Genomic DNA, 20,829 nt, shown 5'->3' on the forward strand with positions numbered 1-20,829 from the left:
AGGCTTGCCTAAATACCCTTAATTATTACTAGGTGGCTTTTATGTTGAAATGCCCAGGCAAATTTTTGCTTATACCTCTGTGTATGTGTAGTATGTTTGTGTGTGTTTGTGTATTTGCCTCCATTCTGCCACTGGCTTTATATATATAAAGGAAGAACATAGAAAAGCTAAATCATGAAATGAAGGAAAACACTGATTGCATATGGCAGGGGTCCCCAAACTTTTTACACAGGGGGCCAGTTCACTGTCCCTCAGACCATTGGAGGGCTGGACTATAAAAAAAAACTATGAACAAATCCCTATGCACACTGCACATATCTTATTTTAAAGTAAAAAAACAAAACGGGAATAAATATAACATTTAAAATAAAGAACAAGTAAATTTAAATCAACAAACTGACCAGTATTTCAATGGGAACTATAATTCTCTCACTGACCACCAATGAAAGAGGTGTCCTTTCTGGAAGTGCGGTGGGGGCCGGATAAATGGCCTCAGGGGGCCGCATGTGGCCCGCGGGCCGTAGTTTGGGGACCCCTGGCATATGGTAAGCCTAAAGTAAACCTTATGTTCTAAGTGTGAGGTGTTTGCCATGCAACAAGCTAAAACTTTTCTTTTCACTTATTTTGACAATTAAAATTAGTTTGCAAACTAATTTAACCTGTGATAAAAATAATTTGTATAATTCCTTAATTTTGTTCAGAAATACAAATAAAGGTATTGAGTCTTCTTTCCTTCCATGTGTTTGCAGCTCAGGACTGGGAAAATCCAGTATTAGACATGGTTACAATTGTCACATAACATTGAACAAAGGGATAAAATAACTTTAGAAATAGTTAAATCAGGAGAGTGCTGTGACAGTAGAGTATCAAGACAAATGCTGCTGTTAATGTTAATATTTGAATGATAATTTCTTATTGTAAATGTAACCTTGGGCAATTTAAATGGTAGTCTGTAGGAAAATGAATTTTCAGAAAGAACACACCACCTTGATAAAGACTCTTACTAGGTCCCATAATTGTGGCTTGCACAACTGAAAATAAAGCTACAGGACAGAGCCATCCTGATAGTAACGATAAGACATTTGGAGGCTCTTCTAGTTCCATCGTCTAAAATTCCATAAGATTAGTGTCTGCCATGATGAAGTAACCCCTTGAGCTAAAGCCAATTTATGTAATTTTATTAAATAATGTCACCCCACTAAATTCAATTTAAAAAATAAAATAAAATTCCATAAAATGCTATGTCCTGTCATCAAGATTGATTTTGCTTTGTTTAAGAATTCATTTAAAGTTAAGAATAATTTAAAAGTTTTTACCAAAGGAATTATTTATTATTCTGATTTAAAGGAAAGAGTCATCAGTAAAGTTTCATATAAAGAGCTTGGATTGGTTATTGATATTGAGAAAGGCCAAAAACAAAATAAGGGAAAATAAACAGATGGAAAGAGATAATTAGGATCTGTCCTAGGAACACAACTATTCATTCAAAGATATGGTACTTAAATGGGGAAAAAAGTTTTTGAAATGATAGTTCTATGTAAATTTTGAAAATATATTTTAGACCATGACTTAGGACTATTTTAAAAAGTATCTCAGGTTTCAACCCACCCAAGATATATCTTATTTATTAACATGTTGTTTTATCCAAATTCCTCTTAAGTTACTCTAGAAAATTCTGTTACCAAGAACCTGGCTCAGAATACCATGGCTCTCAATTGCTCTTATATAATGTATCTTGATTATGTTTAAAAAACTAACAGGTAGCTTATAAAAATAAAACAATAAAATGAATGCTGAACATTTTATGGTGGATTAGGTAAGGTTAATGGTGGATATTATCCTTGAAAAATATTGTTAATTTATAATGCAAGCATATTGCTATAATACTATAGGCATTATGACTGTGACCAAGCTATTAAAATTTAAATATAAATTTATCAAACATCATTTAGGATTTAGCAGTCCTTTCTTGGATTGGTGGCCAAAAAACCCAAACAAACAAAAAAATAAAAAAAGAAAGATAAAAAACCCCCACAACTCATTTCTAAATTTTTTTCTTTTGATTTTCTTATTCTGGTAACTTGTTCTAATTTGTTTAATTCAGTTTTTGGAGGCTAATCATTCTGCAGAGTATAAATGAAAAGCCTGAATTAAACTGGAAGTAGCAAGTTTGTTCTGAAAGATTTAATTTAAACAAAAGCTTGAAAATGTATTAAGTGACTTTATTACTTCATACTTTATATTCCTTTTAAAAAGAGACATATAAATAATATAAGAGCCAGTTCATAAAAAGCTGAAGTATTTTGGGTGGCCAAGTAAAGGATTAAAATTCCTGTGCTAAGAGACACACAAAGAGGCCCTAAAGAACCATAGTAAGATGATCCCTTCTAACTCAAGAAAAATGTTTGGTGACAATAAGATACATATATGTATATATCTTTTTACTAAAAAATATATACATTTTGAGTAAAAAGAAATATAAATAAGATTTTTATGAGTCTATGTTTTAAATTAAAATAGTGTAGTTTTTACATTAAGACTGAGACATATCCTTTAATAAAAAAACTCCTAATTTGACCCAAAGATATTTAGTAGCAAAAGAATAATATCATTTATTCTTAAGCAGTATTCTTATATTCAAATCATGAATTTACATATCTAGAAAGGATCTTGAAAAGTCAACCAAACCTTGTCTTTAGATCTGAAAGCAATTAAACCACATTTAATAGGACAAATGTATTATTTTAAGAAAGCAAACCCATCACCCAGTCGAATATTTAGAAGACCTAATTCTCATGCTGAAATTTGAACATATAGCTGCTTTTTCTATCTGTGGTAACAGAGGAGACCGATTGCTGATTATTCCCTCTGTGGTAGGCACACTTGATCCCCTGGGTGGCTGTTACTGAATAACCCTTCAATCACTTAGGTAGAAGATGAGTTTTTTCTTTGTTTTAGAACAGTTGTTTAAAGGCATTTACCTTCTAATAATTCAACGAACCTTGTGGCTCTTTGTTAAACTGAATTCCTTATTAATTATATACTTTTAAGTTTTAAAAGTTTGATTTGTGTTGAAGCCTTGATGGCAGAGTAGATGGTATTCCTAAAATACTGGGGAAAGAAATGCTGTAGAACTATCAACTGGCCTGTGCTTTATTTTCACATATTTTATTTCAAGAATTCAAAATTAATGGTGAATTATCAAGATAATTTAAATACCCACTTTGTTTTGGGGGTAAAATACATAGCTCAATTAAAATAAATAATATTTTAGAGCTATCCGAAAAAAATCACCTTGATTTTTACTTTCGGGTAAAATCTTAAGCACAGAAAAGCTAACGCTGGGAGCTGGTTAGTTCAAAAAACTTCTTAAAATGTATTTGCTCAGACATGTGGCTATCCACAGAGCCCTTCTTTCTTGTCAGTACCATCGGCTGCACTTTAAATAGTCTACTTGCATTCCAGAATTTGCGCAGCTCAAAGCACTTGAGGGTTAAAAATAGCTTTGGAAAAATGCTTAAAGAGCAATTCTGCCCAGAAGTTATCTCAACTACTTGATCAACTGCCTGAAATGGAATTTCAATCCTCCTCCCTTAATCCCCTTATATGCAGAACATTAGATAGCTTGGGGAGAATTTGTCATAAAATTCAAGCTGCAGCATTGCTACAGTGCATCCAATCGGAAAGTCTCTTCGATCTTTCCTATCGTTGATAAATAATGAATGTTTGCCTGTCTTCAGAACAAATAAAAATTGATTGCACTTTAATTTGTTATTTACATTTCAATGAAAATATCTGGTTAAGCCCAACAAAAATGTGAAGAATGTACTTTGCAATTTCAGCAGAAATCAGGCTAGAGCAGGAAAGACAGAAGGAAAGAGAGAGGAACACGAGAAAGCAAAGAACAAGGACCATGCAAGTGAAGATGAAAGAACCTGACTGAAAAAGGGAGAGCAAGACAAGGCGACCACACTCCTGCTTTTTACCTTATCGCCGGGCTCCAGTTTCTTCCCTTTGAGATGCCATTCCACAGGGATATCCTCATAAGAGAGCTCACAGTCAAAGGTGGCTGTTTCCCCTGCAGTCACGGTGACATCCTTCAGAGGCCTCAGAAGACCAATTACGCGTGCTTTGCGAGAGGAAAGAAGCAGCTTCGGATTACTCATTTTGTAATTCCAAGAGAATAAACACAGGCTCAGTTATTCATCTTCGTGGTTACTTTGTTCAAGAAGGAAGAGCCACAGGTCTGGTCACTATCTTAGCTCCCATGTGAACGTGGCCCTGTGGTGCTGGGAAGGGAAGAGCTCATGGCCGGCGAGTGGGTATTTGTAGGGTCCCTTTCGTTCTGCTGTACAAGGTCAGCGAGAAATCTCTTCTGCATCTGTCCCTCTGCCAGGCGACAAGTTCCTCTGGCTACATAAGGTATGTGTCTTCTAAAATAACTAAGACTCTGATTGGGAGAGTACAAGGGCCCCTCAATCTCATAGCCTGTCCATGTCCATCAAACACTTTGCACCTTCCAAAAATGTTAGCCAAATGCTCTCCTCTCCTCCCTCTTGAGTCTGAAACACCCACACAGCCAAGTTTTTCTTCAGAGCGCTACAGTTGTATAGGTACACGAGGATGTAGCCTTTAAGAGTTAAATTTCTGAGTTAAATTCTTATTGTAGGTTTGTTTACTTTGAATGAAGGGATTGCAAAATGGGAAAATGTGACTTGCTTAGTTTTCTTTCGTTCAAATGGCAAGTTCAATGATATGTGTATATTAGGATGTCCAAGAAATACAAGAAAGCCTGCTTCTGTACCTTAATCATTTTTAGAATTAATTAAATCATTCTAATTAATTTCACTCTCATTTTCTGCAAAAGTAGACAGTGAATTTTTCAGCAGAAACACAAAATACTTACGTTTCACCCGGAGGTGGGCACTCGACTTAACATTGGCAGCTTGGAAGTCCACCCCACCAGTCTGGTCCAGGCGGCAATTGTGCAAAATAAGCATGTGGACTTTGCCTTCTTCCCTGATCTCACAATCCTGTAACAACAGAGAGAAAAGATTTCGTAGGAAATAATTTTCCTTGGGATTTTTTTTCTGAAGATATAATATCTTAATTAAAGGAAGGCTACTAATAATGAGTGAATGGGTGAAAAGACTTTATAAATCTTTGGGCTCTTTTGTGTGTGTGTGCGAAATAAAGCTTACAGATACCATCCTGAAAGCAATGTTTATTTTAGCCGTATAATTCTGAACACACTGGCAGCCTCACAGAATAGCTATAGCCTTATACTCACTAAGCTGGAACAAACATAGTGCAAGGGTACCTGCCTGAGCCCACCCAGAAATCCTAATATCTCTCTCTGGCTTAAGGTCTGATAGAGAACATGATATCATGTTTTCAGTGCCCTGCGCGCACTCTGACTTTTTGCCTGTCCTTTTATGTTTTACACGGCTCCCTAGGTGCTGACAAGTTCAGAAATAGCCTTACAGGTGTTTGGAGTAGTGCCTCTCCCTTGAGTTTCCAGTTGCCATGTATGTCATCTTCAGAGATTTCAGTTTCAAAGCGGGCTGTCTCAGTCTCTACCACCTCCACACTGTACAGAGGTCGCACCAGTTTTATTTCCCGATCTAGAAAAGTGAAGGGTTAGCACGTGTCATTAGCCTCTGGCAGAAATAAGCCCAACAACTTTAAGAGTGAAACTCGTGGAAATTTCCTTACCTTCAATGTCAAGTTTTCCTGAAGTCTTATCTGTCCCACAGTCACAGGTGTACTGTCCAATGTCTGATTTCAAGGCTTTCTTTAGGATTAACATTCGCTTCTTGCCATCTGCCTTAATAACAACGTTTTTAGATGGCTTTATTTCCTTTCCATCCTTAAACCATTTCACTGGGGCATCCGCTTTGCTAATTTCACACTGTAGAATCACTTCATCTTTCTCTACAGCGGTATAATCTTGAAGCTTTCCTGTAAAGTATGGATCTCCCTCTGCAAGTAGAATGTAAATGAAAAGATTTTATTAAGCACCGAGGGGAATGACAATCTCTTGGAAAGTTTAAGAGGCAGCTCACAGAGTTTTGTGCGTATGTTAAAATTGCAGTAAATTCTCACTCATTTATTACGTTGAAAAGTTCTCTAAATGTTAGAAAAGGAAGACATATGAGAGATTTCTATGGATCTAATCCATCTGTATTTTAAATTGAGGTATTTAATTATAGTAGCTTGAAAGACACTATTAAATTTACCTTCAAATATAATTTTTTTATTATTTAGCTCCAGATTCTAATGTCTTAGCAAACCTTTTATATCTAGTTTACTTTTATGCTTTCAAATTCACAGAATTAGTTTTTCTTAATATCAATTAATAGTTTGCCTTTAATAGTTTCTATATATGTCAGACTTCATATGTAATCTGCTTGATATTAAGGGGATAAAAATAATGACATTTATTAATGTAAGTACTGTGTTTTCTCTCTTATTAGAAACTTGAAAAAGCATTTTTTATGAAATAATTTTGATAGAGTGATGAAATAGGAAATATACATATTCTTCTATTAAACATGATAGGGCTCAATTATTAATGGAGAGTTTTAATTCTGATTTTGACTGGCTATTTTGGAGGCCCAAGTCTTTATTATTTTAAATCTTTTTATTTAAAAATTTTTATTTATTTAATTAATTATGTTTACATAGACTCTAGGGTCACCCTGAATGCCTCCCCCTTCCCCCTTATTCCCCTCAACATCTCCCCTACCCCTCACCCTACAGCACCCTCCCCCCTTCCCTTCAGGTTTATCCCATCCTATCATCCCCTTTCCCTCTGCCCTCTTTTCCTCTGGTCCCTTTGATCCCTCCTTTGTCTCAATTCCATTCCTCAGTTTTCATTATTCCTTGGATTCCTCAAATGAATGAGGTCGTATGATATTTTTCTTTCTCTGCCTGGCTTATTTCACTCAACATAATAGTTTATTACTTTAAATCTTAATATTTTAGGAAAAATATTTTAGAAACAATCTTGATAACATATATAATAGTTTCTTAAGGACAGGGGCTGATTTCATGTAATATAACACTTGGAAGATTATTTTAAATACAGGGGTCCTTGGTTACGACACAGTTCCGTTCTTACAGTGACATAACCCGAATTTTGGTGCAAGTCAAAACACATCCTAGTCTAATACAAACAGAAATCTCGCACTGTTAACAGTCCAAATGGTGTAGGTAAGTGTCCTGGGGACGCCAACTCCCTCATTCATATTACGCGTTACTGCGTATTCTTCCGCCGCACACAACCAAACTAATTTGCTCATGTAGTCCATAAGTACGACACTAACTGTGTAAGCCTAAATACTCATGTCTCAATTTTTAAAGTTTTTATGGGAATGAGCACTGTAAACTTGAAATGTCATATGTTGAGACTGTTGTAACCTGAGGACCCCCTGTACTAGATACTTCATAAACTTCTGCTAAACTTAGTACAATAAAACTTAGAGCACTTACCAAGCACAGTGAGTTTAGCTTCTGAACTTATTCCCATAGCTTCTACTTTAATCTGAGAGGTATCATCAAGAGTGAGGTCTTTGAATGTGATTGAATGAGTTTTCCCTTCATCGTGCATTGCGACCACCTTGCTGGTATGCAGACGCTGGTCGTTCTTGAACCAGCTAACTGGGATGTTATCATGAGACAGCTCCACAGTAAACACAGCACTTTCTCTCTCTTTGGCTGTCACATCCTTGAGTGGAGTGAGGAATTTGAGCCGGATTCCTATCAAGAAAAAACCCCAGTTCATTCATTCTAGTCCTTTAAGGGGGAAATATAAAAATAAAAACAAAAAAAATTAAATTAAAAATGATCTAACTGATAAAAATATTTACCTTCAATGATTAGTTTGCCACTGGTGTGCTTGTCTTCAGCTTCAAAGATGTATTTTGCTTCATCTTCAAAAGCAGCTGATTTGATCACCATTGAATGTTTAGTGCCATCCTTTAAAAGCTCAAATCTGTCATCACCTGTGATTTCCTGGGTTCCTTTCAGCCAACGGAAGGTTTTGGGCTCCCTGGATACTTCACACTCAAACTTAGCCTCATCTTTCTCAAAGACTTTAACGTCACTGAGAGGGGTGATGAAGATGAGTGGCAGTTCTGAAAGAAAAGGTGGTGTGGATGAAGCCAGAATATGCTTGCATTCATGACCCTGTCAACTCGGGATCTCATAGGCAGTCTTGCAACAAAGAAATAAACAAACAAACAAACAAACAGGAATGGCTGATGGGCAGAGCATACCTTTCACTTTCAGATTGGCTGCGGATTTAGCATTGGCAGCTTGGAAGGTCACCTCTCCTGTCATATCTAGCTGACAGTTATAAAGGACCAGAACATGCTTCTTCCCATCTTCAATGATCTCACAGTCCTTTGGAATGAGGGTTAGAAGGAAAGAAAAAAGATGATGGTTATTCCTACAAATCAAGAGATTTCACACCATAAGTGTGTCTTTTTTCACCCTAAATAACCAAGCCAACCCACTCTTGTGTGCGATCAGTTAATCTAGACTTACAGGGGATGCAGTTAAAGGCTCTCCTTTTAACATCCATTCGCCATGGACATCTGGTTCAGAAAGTTCAATCTCAAAGCGAGCTGTTTCACCGACAAACAATTCTACTCCATACAGGGGTTTTTCCACTTTTATTAGTCGAGCTGAAATTATCCCAAGGTTTGTTAGATTGCTGGAAAAAAATAAGCTGAATGTTCAAGTGGGGTGAATTTAGAAGTTTTGAGCAACTCACCCTCAACAGTAACGTTTGCTGTTGTCTTGTCTGTGCCACAGTCACACATGTATTCGCCTTTATCACTAAGATCTGCCTTTTTGATTTTTAAGATGCGGCGCAGGCCATCTGACTTGATGGAGTGTTTAGGTGAAGGTACAATCTCTTCACCATCTTTGAACCATTTCACTGGCACATCTTTGCTCACTTCACACTTCAGAATAACCTCATCCTTTTCGACGCCAGTCTTGTCATGTAATTTCACAGTGAAATAGGGATCAGCCTCTGTAAAAGCCATTCAGCAGATAATCAGAAGGTGAAACAGATCATTTATTAAAGTGTTAACAGGTGTCAAAGTATTTAAGTACTACCCACTCCCACCATCTAAAAACTGGCTATTTTGTTACACTTGGTCATATTTACCTAAGACCTTTAGGTTTGCTGTGGACTTTAGATCCTTTACTTGAGCTCGTATCTGGGATATATCATCCAATGTCACTTCTCTTATTTCCAATTTGTGAGTCTTGCCCTCAGATGAGATGAGCACAGTTCTGCTTGTGTGAAGTTTGGCATCATTTTTGAACCAGACCACATGCATTTTTTCATGAGAAAGTTCACAAACAAAAGTTGCTGTTTGACCTTCTTTCACTGTTTGATCTTCAAGAGGCGATATGAATTTCAATCTTATACCTGCAATGCAAACAGGGATACTATACTGAGAAAAGTACTTTACTTTCAGAAATATTTTATTCTAATCTACCCAAGTTAAAAAGATTTCACATGACATTTATATATTCATATTTTCCAGTGGTGCTACCCTTCATTTAAAACAAATTCAGGAGGTTGTTTTCAGTGGCAACGTAGAAGCAAACTAGGCGTGCTAATTTTCACTTAGAGCTAGTAGAACTTGGTGATCTATCTTTCAAGTTATATATTTATGTGCCTAAATATGGGATGTTATAGTCTGATCTCATCAACTCTTACCTGTAACAAATAACTGAGCTGAGGTCTTCTTGCCTTCCACCGCAGCAGTATAGACCCCTTCGTCATCAAATTGAGAGTCATTGATAACAAGAATGTGTTTCTTTCCATCAACAATGATGTCAAACTTGTCAGACGACTTGACTATATCAGGTCCTTTTGACCATATAACGTTTGCCTCTCTAGTGAGGACACATTCAAACCGAGCCTGTCGCTTTTCTGGAACAGTGACATCCTTCAGGGGCACAGCAAAGTCAAGTTCAATTTCTGAAAACAAACAATAAGAATGAGATTTTCCAGATGCTGAGGAACATGAAATGAAGTTGGACCCACTCCTTGAGTTCTAAAAACCTATATACCTTTCACTGTCAGAATGGCAGTTGTAACAGCATTAAGTGCCTGGTAAAGAACTTCCCCAGCTTGGTCCAGCTTGACTTTGTGCAAAGTTAAGAAACGTTTCCCACCTTCTGCTTTGATGTCACAGGTCTGAAAAAAACAATAGTTTTAGTTAGCATTCAAATGAGATAAATTCCCTGGAGGAGAAGTGTTTCAGATACAGATTTCTATAGAGTTTTTAAAATTACTACTAATAAATGCAAGTAAAAATGTCTCATCATAAATATTTTTAAAATTGTCCTAGTGGTCTACAAAGAGTGCATTAAATTTCTCCCCCTTTCTGAGACTTAAGAAGCCTGAAGTAACTCTATTATTATTGAGCCAAATCTGAATGTCAAACTTGAATAGAGAACATAGTTATTTTACATGCCTAATAACATAAAATGGGAAATTACTCACAGGCGAGGGTCTTAGGAGTTCTCCCTTCAGTTTCCATTGTCCAGGAATGTCTTCCTCTGAGATTTCTGCATCAAAGCTTGCACTTTCTTTCTCATAAACAGTAACATCCTCTATTGGTTTAAGCAATTCAACTTCACGCTCTGTATTGGTCAGGGATGAAAAACCATAATGCTTTAAACATGCCTAACAATACCTACTTCGCTTTCAGGTTTTTTGAGGTGTGTTATTTTGCCTTATGCACACACAAAACTTATCTTTTAGGATAAAAGGTGAAAGATTTTTATACCTCCAAGGGTTAGCTTTGCGGGGTATCTTTTCCCTTCAATTTCCACGGCATACTCATCAATATCTTCTGGCACGGCATTCTTAATTTTGAGGTGTACATAATTCCCCTCTTTCACTATCTCAGTCTTGTCGGTCGGTTCCCAGGGGATTTCATCATATCCTTTGAACCACTTGATGTTTGGAGTGTCCCTTGCTATATGACAGGTGAAAACAGCTGTCCCCTTGGGTTTCACATGCTGATCTCGTATGGGTTTCACCAGCCAGTCTCTAATGATTTCTGTATGAAAACGAGGTCAGAAAAATGATGATGATCTGAACAAGTAATATACGTAACTTCCTTATAGGAAAAAAAAATTCAAAACTAGACATAATTAATCTGCTATGAGATATTGATATCCCCCCTCTTACAGTATAAGACAGCTGACATTCTGATAATGGAAAATAAAATTCTCTCTCTTCCATTTTCTTAGTATAGTAATAAGCAGAACAAAATTTCCCAGTGAAATACTAACCTACTACTTTTACGCAGGACGAGCATTCCAGGTTGTTGGCATTTTCCACAGTAACTGTGTATGTTCCAGCATCGAAGTCGTCTGCATCATTGATGGTTAGTGCCCGCATCAAGCCAATGACGCCCGGCACAATTTTGCCAGGTTTCTCCACCACAATCTTCCCGTCCTTCCTCCAGACCACATCACGTTCTTTGTTTAACTCACAGCTCAGGTACAACGGCTGCCCTTTGATCACTGTGACTTCCTCTTCAAGTGTTTTCACAAAACGCACAGGAAGTTCTGTGGAGAATTTCAGCAAAGACATCTTAATACATATGATATTTTCAATGAAATAAGACTTAGAAATTCCCTAGGAGGTTTGGTTTAAAATTACAGGAAAAGGCCCTGGCTAGATGGCTCAGCAATAGAGTGTCAGCCCAGCATGTGGAAGTCCTGGATTCGATTCCTGGTCAAGGCACACAGGAGAAGCGCCCATTTGCTTCTCTGCCCTTCCCCCTCTTCCTCCTCTTTATCTCTCTCTTCCCTTCCCGCAGCCAAGGCTCCATTGGAGCAAAGTTGGCCCAGGCACTGAGGACGCCTCCATGGCTTCCGCCTTAGGCACTAGAATGGCTCTGGCCACAATGGAGCAACATCCCAGATGGGCAGAGCATTGCACCCTGGTGGGCATGCCAGGTGGATCCTGGTTGGGTGCATGCGGTTGTCTGTCTGACTACCTCCCCGCTTCTAACTGGAAAAATACAAAATAAATAAATAAATAAATAAATAAAATTACAAGAAAAGTGGGTACTGAGATTTACTGTAGTAAAGTTGAATATGGGTCATAGAAAGAAGACTAGAAATTACCTTCTACAATCAGTTTAGCTGTGGAGGTCTTTTCTTTATTTCCCAAACGTAAAACACAGGTGTATTCGCCAGCATCGGAAAGTTGAACGTCAATGATATGCAGCTTTCTGTCTTTACCATCCGCGATGAATCTGTGCTTTGGGCTCTCACGGATACTGCTGCCATCCTTCATCCAGGTTGTAATTGCAGTGGAGGGGGAGACTAAACATTCAAAGATTGCAGAAGAGCCAACTGACTCTGCTTCTGTCAGGACAATATCTTTGATTTCTTTGACAAACTTGAGCGGCACAGCCTTCAGCTGGTAGGTGAATGGGGCCTCATCAGGCGGCTTCTCTCCACCACTTCCTGGTCTCAACTTTTTCCTGTCAGCTTCTATTGGAGAAGGTGTCTTCTTGGCTACACCTAAACAAAATAAAATTAAAAATTGGTTTGGGATTTCCAGAAGGGTCAGAAAGTGCATATTTGGCTTCTTGCTGGATGAAACCAGTGATAGAACAATTAGAAGACAAAACAGAAAATGAAAGCTATGTGATTGAAAGGTTAATTCAACATACTGCCTTCTTCCAGATGGGAATATGAAATAGCATGAGAAATCTGTGAATAACAAATGCTCTTCATTTCCTCAAGTTTTCAACCCAAATAATGTCCAGAATAATATGTAATTATTTTATTGGTCATGTATAACTATCATGTATATGAAGAATGAAGCTAAGAATGTATGGGGTTCATTATACTAAAATATAGTTGGCTATATATATAGTACCTGCTTGGATAATATTAGAGGTGTATTGTTTGAAATATCAGAAGACATACATACTACCTCTAGCAGAGTCAATTAGGAACAGCAAAGATAGCCCTGGCCAGTTGGCTCAGTGGATAGAGAGTGTGAGCCTGGTTATGGACTTCCTAGGTTCGATTCTTGATCAAGTCATATAGGAGAAGTGACCATCTGCTGTTCTCCCCTTCCCTATCCTCCTTCTTTCTATCTCTTCCCCTTTGGCAGCCAGTGGCTCGATTAGTTCAAGCATTGGCCCCGGGTGCTGAGGATGGCTTGGTTGATTCAAGCATCAGCCCTAGATGGGGGTTGCAGGGTGCATGCAGGAGTCTATCTCTATCTCCCCTCCTCTCACTTGGAAAAAGAAAAGGAATAGCAAAGATCTTTATATATTTTGAAAAACTTTTCTCGTTGAATGTAAAATTACCCTTGAACAAAAAGTTTCCCAGAGTGATAGCATACAATTCAGGTTACAGGGAAATGAATTTTACCTTTGATAGGACCTTTCGGCTTGGCGGCTTCCTCTTTAGGTGTTTTGGCCTCTGAAATAAAAAAGAAAACTCAACATTTAAACAATTCTCAGACTCATTTCATACTTAGTAAACCTGTGAGAAGAATCATGTTCTTTATTATAAATATTAACACATAAAGGGAAATTGCTTTTATTTATATGACTTCTATAGTAAATAGACATTTTTTTCTTTTTAAAAATGAATCCATTGATTTGAGAGACAGAGGAAGAGAGAGAGTAACTTCCTTAGTCAATTTCAGAAATAGAAAAAAACTGAGAGAGAAAGGGGAAGACGGAGAGAGGGGGAGAAGCATCAACTCTTTGTTTTATTTAATTGTTCCATTTAGTTGTTCACTAACTGATTGCTTCTCATATGTACCCTGACCTGGCATTGAACCCACAACATTGGCATGCTGGGACAACACTCTATCCACTGAGCAACCCAGCCAGGGTCAAGAATAGACATTTCTAACAGATATTTTTGATATTTCCAAGAGGCATATTCTGAAGACAATGTGACTAAGCTAAACTGCCAACATATTTAGGATTAAAAAATTATTTTCAGCAAGTGCCTTTATTCTTCTTTCATTTCTACAAGGCTCACCCTTGCCTTGTGAGGAAGAGTTTACGCTTACCTAGCTATGCAAAGTATTTTATATGTTTTCTTATGTGCTGGTTATGTGAACCAAGGATATGTCTTTGTCAACAAGGAGTCAGTGTAGGAAAAAGGGAAATAACCTAAAAGTCACCTAAAGCCTTTTTTTTTTTTTAAATGGGCAGACAAATGCAGGCAAGATTTAGGGGGGAAAAAAGGTCTATGGGCCACATATATATGGATTCCTTTGAAGATTTCCCCTATTTATACAACAAACTAAAGGAGAAGAAAGGAGGTTCCTATATTTAGAATTTAATTCAGTTATTAATGCCTGGGGGTAAAAACTGTAGAACCAGTTTTCCAGCTTCGGCCTCTGAGAATGCAAGAAAAGCTTTATTTTTATACATAATTAATTGACTCAATGACAGTTGCCATTTTTTCTGAACTAATAGAAGGTATCACATTGAAATTATAAATTTTAAAAGTAAGAATAATGTCCAAATCATAAATATCAGTGACAAACTATATTAAAATAAATGTTAAAATTATGCTATAGCCAAAGCATATAATGTACTGTATCATTTCATTAAATACAATAAAACCCCAAACATTTCTATAGGGCTTACTATGTGCCAGGCACTGTGCTAAGTGCTTCATATATATTTATTTACTGCTCTCAGTAATCCAACAGGGAAAATATAATAATTATTCTTAATTTACATACTAAGAAATTAAAATGTAAAGAAAGTTAGTTACTACTCAAAGACCAAATAATTAGGATGAGTATTTATCAATGATCAAAACACACTAAATCTGGTTTTGAGATTATCACTTAAGTAATGAGTTACTAATAGCACTTTAAGTTTGTACCTGAGATCATTATGTCACTTAGTACATTTTTTTCTTTTTCTTTTTTTTTTTTTTTTTCATTTTTCTGAAGCTGGAAACAGGGAGAGACAGTCTGACAGACTCCCGCATGCGCCCAACCGGGATCCACCCGGCACGCCCACCAGGGGCGGACGCTCTGCCCACCAGGGGGCGATGCTCTGCCCATCCTGGGCGTCGCCATGTTGCGACCAGAGCCACTCTAGCGCCTGAGGCAGAGGCCACAGAGCCATCCCCAGCGCCCGGGCCATTTTTGCTCCAATGGAGCCTTGGCTGCGGGAGGGGAAGAGAGAGACAGAGAGGAAAGCGCGGCGGAGGGGTGGAGAAGCAAATGGGCGCTTCTCCTGTGTGCCCTGGCCGGAATCGAACCCGGGTCCTCCGCACGCTAGGCCGACGCTCTACCGCTGAGCCAACCGGCCAGGGCTCACTTAGTACATTTAAGAAAATTAGTCCTGGCTGGCTGACTCAGTAGATAGAGCGTCGGCCTGATGTATGGACATTCCGGGTTTGATTCCCAGTCAGGGCACACAGGAGAAGAAATGACCATTTGCTTCTCTACCTCTCCCTCTCCCCCTCTCTCCCTCTTCCTCTTTTACAACCAGAGTCTTGATTGGTTCAAGCGTCAGCCCTAGGCGCTGAGGATAGCTCGGTTGCTCAAGTGTCAGACTCAGGCACTAAGAATAGCTCAGTTGATTTGAGCATTGGCTCCAGACAGGGGTTGCTGGGTGGATCTCAGGGTGTATGTGAGAGTCTCACTAGCTCTTTTCTCTCACTTAAAAAAAAAATTATTACTGATCTAAATTCTTATATAGATTTCAAGGCTAAGCTATGCAGTCTTTTTTTTATTGTGGTAAAATATATCTACCATAAAATTTACCATTTTAACCATTTTTAAATATGCAATTTAGTTCCATTAAGTACATTCACAATGTTATGCAACCCTCAACACTGTCCATCTTCAGTACATTTTCATTATCCCTATTTTTCATTTTAAGAAATGAGAAATGAACGTGACCAGGTGGCACCACAGTGGATAGAGTGTTGGACTGGGATGCAGAGGACCCAGGTTCAAAACTCTGAGATCACCAGCTTGAGTGTGGGCTCATTTGACTTGAGTGTGGGCTCACCAGCTTGAGTGTGGGTTTCTGACTTGAGCATGGGCTCATAGACATCACCTATTGTCCCTGGCTTGAAGCCCAAGGTCGCTGGTTTGAGCAACGGGTCACTCACTCTGCTGGATTCCCCCGGTCAAAGCACATATGAGAAAGCAATCAATGAACAGCTAAAGTGCCACAATGAGAAATGATGCTTCTCATCTCTCTCCCTTCCTGTCTGTCTGTCTCTCTCTGTCTCTCACTTTCTCCTTTTCTCTGTCACTGTCTTTCTTACTTAAAAAAAAAAAAAAAAAGAGAGAGAGAAATGATTCCTGTAGGGAACATGGGAAATCTGAGGCTTCATAGGATTTCTGTATGCATGTCTTTTTCTTTCTTTGTTTTTAAAAAAAGACTTTATTCATATGAGAGAGGAGTGACAGATGATAGATAAATAAATGGGGGAGGAGGAAGGGGTAGGGAGTATCACCTCCCTTATGTGCCTTGACCAGGCAAGCCCAAGGTTTTGAACCAGCGACCTCAGTGTTCGAGGTTGATGCTTTATCCACTGTGCCACCACAGGTCAGGCTGTATGTATGTCCTTAGGAAATGTCTGTCTGTCTCCTTAGTTTTAATCAACCTTGAACATATTCATTACTTACTCTCAAAACCATATAAGGAAGTGGTGCAACACTGGGATGTACATTCCAATCAAAACAATATGAACCATTAGGTGAGAAATTGGGTGGTAAAAGATATCAGATGAAAAAAGATTAATCAAGAATTTATATTGCCTTGCCAGTGGTGGTGCAGTGGATAGAGCGTCAACCTGGAACACTGAGGTCACTGGTTGGAAACTCCAGATTTGCCCAGTCAAGGCATATACAAGAAGCAATCAATGAAAACTAAAGTGAAGCAATTACCGGTTGATTCTTGTAATTGCTTTCCCCCTTTTCTAAAATCAATAAATAAAATTTCTTAAAAAAAGAATTTATGAACCCCCACAGTTGAAATGATACCTGGTTTCAACATAATGAGGACTTAAAGTCAAGCATGAGTACATTTATTAAGTCATCAAAACAATCAACAAGAAAACTATAGAAAAATTACCTTTCTTTCCAACTACTGGTACTGTCACAGGGGCAGTGATAGGGGTTGGAGCAGGCTCCACAGGAGGTGGTTTGATTGTTTTCACTTCTGTAAAAAGATATCCATTGCATTATTGTATACATTTGTCACTTCCTAAAACCTACTTTGGTGGCTTATTTGCTTCTTCTGATGTAACTTGAAAATATTCAAATATCTAGTTCTTCAGAGAATATTTTCTAACTATAATATAATCCAGGGGTCGGGAAACTTTTTGGCTGAGAGAGCCATAAATGCCACATATTTTAAAATGTAATTCTGTGAGAGCCATACAACGACCCGTGTACGTTATGCATTATCCAATAAAAATTTGGTGTTGTCCCGGAGGACAGCTGTGATTGGCTCCAGCCACCCGCAACCATGAACATGAGCGGTAGGAATGAATGGATTGTAATACATGAGAATGTTTTATATTTTTAATGTTATTATTTTTCTTATTAAAGATTTGTCTGTGAGCCAGATGCAGCCATCAAAAGAGCCATATCTGGCTCGTGAGCCATAGGTTCCTGACCCCTGATATAATCCATATGTAATACAATAATATATTCTGTATTTCCTATTATATTAAATAAAATGTAATGATACATTGCAACAGAAATCATTTGCTGTGTACTGACATTTTCTTATAAACTACACATTATTCATGTAAAACATGAAGAAATATGCTGTTGGCATTGAGAATAAGCTTGCTCACCTGGTTCAAGCTTTGGTTTGGGTTCAGATCCAGGGAGAGGTATTGCTGGCTTTATTTCAGGCACTAAAAAGTCCACAACAATTAAGCAGGTTAACACAGTATTTTTAAAGTTTTTCACAAAGTCAAACCAAAATTAGGCAGACAAGTCTTGGAAGATACTAAAATTGATATACATAGTCACCTAATCAAGAATTTAATCTAAGTTCATTCATATTTTAAACAAAATACTTGGAAAATATTAGAAGGCAATTTTATTGGTTTTGGTGGTGTTGTTCATCTCACTGATCATAAATATATTTTTCCCTAGTGTTTAAAACTTAGTAATTTATTTAAAAGGGGATGGTCATTAGCCAATTGTACATAAGAGTGACCCAGTAAAGACAGTTAAGCTGACCAGATTAAAGGTCACATGTTCAAATCGTAATGCCAGAGTAACGATATTTTAAATGATGTATATTTGCATTTTTAGAAACCATTAAGAAAGTGTCGCCTGACCGGGCGGTGGCGCAGTGGATAGAGCATCGGACTGGGATGCGGAAGACCCAGGTTCGAGACCCCGAAGCCGCCAGCTTGAGCGAGAGCTCATCTGGTTTGAGCAAAAGCTCACCAGCTTGAGCCCAAGGTCACTGGCTCGAGCAAGGGGTTACTCAGTCTGCTGAAGGCCCGTGGTCAAGGCACGTATGAGAAGGCAATCAATGAACAATTAAGGTGTTGCAATGCGCAATGAAAAACTAATGATTGATGCTTCTCATCTCTTTGTTCCTGTCTGTCTGTCCCTGTCTATCCCTCTCTCTGACTCTCTGTCTCTGTAAAAAAAAAACACACAAAAAAAACCCCCAAAAAATAAAAATAAAAAAAATAAAATAAAAAAAAGAAAGTGTCAGTAAGTTTGTACCTTTTGCTGGTTCAGGAATCTTCTTTTCTGCTTTTGTGACTGCGGCTGGAGGTGCTTCAGCCTCTTCAGCAGCTTTTGGAGGTGTTTCTGGTACTTTAAGATAATAAGGTTATTTTCTAGTGTTAGTGTAATACTTAGAAATCAACCAATATGAAATAACTAGATCAAACTGTTTTTAAAAACTTAACTGATGGCTTTTTACATCTCTAAATCAATCAATTAAAAATTAAAAAAATTAAAAACCTATATTCTATCAATTAATTTCTATTTCTTTTTGACTCTGCCTTAATTTTCCTTATTTCATCCACTTCTTCCCTTTCCAAGTCACTTTCATAATAGTTACCAAAACATAAACTTTTCATAATAAGCTAATGATTTTAAAAAAACCCACTTAAAAGAACCCAAATTTTAAGAAACTTTTGCTGACACCCTCCCATGAAGTTATTCTGCAGTCAACCTGATGATTTCACAGTCATTTCTATTAAAAGAACTTAAGTAGCAAAGCAATCATAACAATAAGGTGCAGGGAAATACATGAAGAGATTTGAGAATTACTACAAAAATGTCTCTAAAGAAAGCAGACAATGAAAAACACAGATGGGATATGAAGCCATGTTTGTAGCTAACTCCACTTATGTTTACAAGATAAACCTTTTGTTAAATGTTCATTCTGTTAAAAGATAATATCACAGATTGTTACTGAGATTCCTACCTGTAGGTTTTTTAATTTTTTCTACTTTTTTAGGTTCTACTTTAGGTTCTTCTTCTTCAGGTCTCTTTCTTAGAACTTAAAAGACAAAAAGGTTTATATGTAAACCAAGACAGACAAATGTAGATGTTGAATAAACGTAACAAGCATAAATAACATACAAAGCACAGAAAATGAAGAGCGTGTGACCTGACCTAGTGCCCTGGAAAATTAGCATTCACACTAAAAGTGTAGCTTTTTCAATCAAAAGTTGTGACGTTAATTTAAAACAGCACTCAGAGTTACTTTATATCGATAGTCTAGTCAGAGACAAGTCTGTGGCAGTAATGACCCAAACACAAAATGAATAATTTGAATAACAACAAACTCTAACCATAATTTATACTGTAATTTTAATGAGAAGAGGAACATTTAAGTAAGTATAAAGTTTACTGAAGGGGGATAGCTAAAGAAATGTAGTCTAGAGATCAGTAATTCTATGTGAAGACAAAGTTAGAACTTGATTCTTCATTTGAATATCTTGCTTTTAATTCTGTATTATCTTATTAGTATAAAATACTAGAAAGGTTCAGTTTTTAAAAAAAATATTTATTAGTTGAATATGAAAAATCTAGGTTTAAATAGTTTGGTGTAATTTAGAGTATTTAATAGGTTTAGTATATTTTACTCTATCATTTGATTATGAAAATGACAGCTATAGTCACTGATATTAGTTTAGGGTGTTATCAATTTAGTTATGTCTATTAAATACATTTTAAAATACCGTGAACACTTACAAAATTTCTGTCTTCTTGTAAACAGATATGACAATTATAATCTTAATTTTAATACCATTACAAATAAATTTTGATAAATCGGGATCTAATTGATAGAAACCCAAGGGACAGAAACATTTGTAAAGCTTTCAAGTCCATTTTTATATACCTAAAGCTGATATAATGGTCGAAAAATACTATACCGCTTTTGAGAACAACTTCTTCCTTTTGTTCAGGTTTATGTTCAGGAAGTAATTTGCGAACTTTCTTTTCAACTGAAGGCACTTAAAAGAATATAATTTCAAATTTTGAAGTGAATTTATATAAATACTAAATTTCAACATTTAATATGTCGTTTTCAAAACTAGTTAACTATATATACAATGCATAAGCAATACTTTTTGCCATATGTAAATATCACAGAACTTAAAAGCAAATAATATACTTCAAGTTCATTCATCTGCAAACATTTGTATAACTTTGTGATAAAATTCTATTGCATTAACTATAGGCAAATATATCCATCTTAAATGAGTGTATAGAAGATGTTCTATATTAACTTCATAAATTCTTCATCAAATACAGGGTTTTTGACCTCT

At 37.0% G+C, this 20,829-nt stretch overlaps 1 protein-coding gene across 1 annotated transcript in view; it reads right to left on the reverse strand.

The window, feature by feature from the left end:
• TTN (titin) overlaps window positions 1-20,829 on the reverse strand; it is a 284,284-nt gene that overhangs the window by 100,030 nt on the left and 163,425 nt on the right. The window contains exons 169-190 of the mRNA XM_066346291.1: window positions 20,434-20,514; window positions 19,479-19,553; window positions 18,767-18,859; window positions 17,872-17,934; window positions 17,142-17,228; window positions 13,441-13,491; window positions 12,175-12,576; window positions 11,332-11,610; window positions 10,821-11,096; window positions 10,535-10,674; window positions 10,099-10,225; window positions 9,743-10,006; window positions 9,182-9,448; window positions 8,780-9,043; window positions 8,551-8,690; window positions 8,280-8,406; window positions 7,872-8,138; window positions 7,495-7,761; window positions 5,716-5,982; window positions 5,485-5,624; window positions 4,907-5,033; window positions 3,987-4,129 (exon numbers count right to left, since the gene is read on the reverse strand). Of these exons, the coding sequence (XP_066202388.1) occupies window positions 3,987-4,129; window positions 4,907-5,033; window positions 5,485-5,624; window positions 5,716-5,982; window positions 7,495-7,761; window positions 7,872-8,138; window positions 8,280-8,406; window positions 8,551-8,690; window positions 8,780-9,043; window positions 9,182-9,448; window positions 9,743-10,006; window positions 10,099-10,225; window positions 10,535-10,674; window positions 10,821-11,096; window positions 11,332-11,610; window positions 12,175-12,576; window positions 13,441-13,491; window positions 17,142-17,228; window positions 17,872-17,934; window positions 18,767-18,859; window positions 19,479-19,553; window positions 20,434-20,514 (3,947 nt within the window). The remainder of the gene's footprint in view (window positions 1-3,986; window positions 4,130-4,906; window positions 5,034-5,484; window positions 5,625-5,715; window positions 5,983-7,494; window positions 7,762-7,871; window positions 8,139-8,279; window positions 8,407-8,550; window positions 8,691-8,779; window positions 9,044-9,181; window positions 9,449-9,742; window positions 10,007-10,098; window positions 10,226-10,534; window positions 10,675-10,820; window positions 11,097-11,331; window positions 11,611-12,174; window positions 12,577-13,440; window positions 13,492-17,141; window positions 17,229-17,871; window positions 17,935-18,766; window positions 18,860-19,478; window positions 19,554-20,433; window positions 20,515-20,829) is intronic.

The sequence above is a fragment of the Saccopteryx leptura genome, chromosome 7, assembly GCF_036850995.1.
Source record: "Saccopteryx leptura isolate mSacLep1 chromosome 7, mSacLep1_pri_phased_curated, whole genome shotgun sequence".
NCBI lineage: Eukaryota > Metazoa > Chordata > Mammalia > Chiroptera > Emballonuridae > Saccopteryx > Saccopteryx leptura.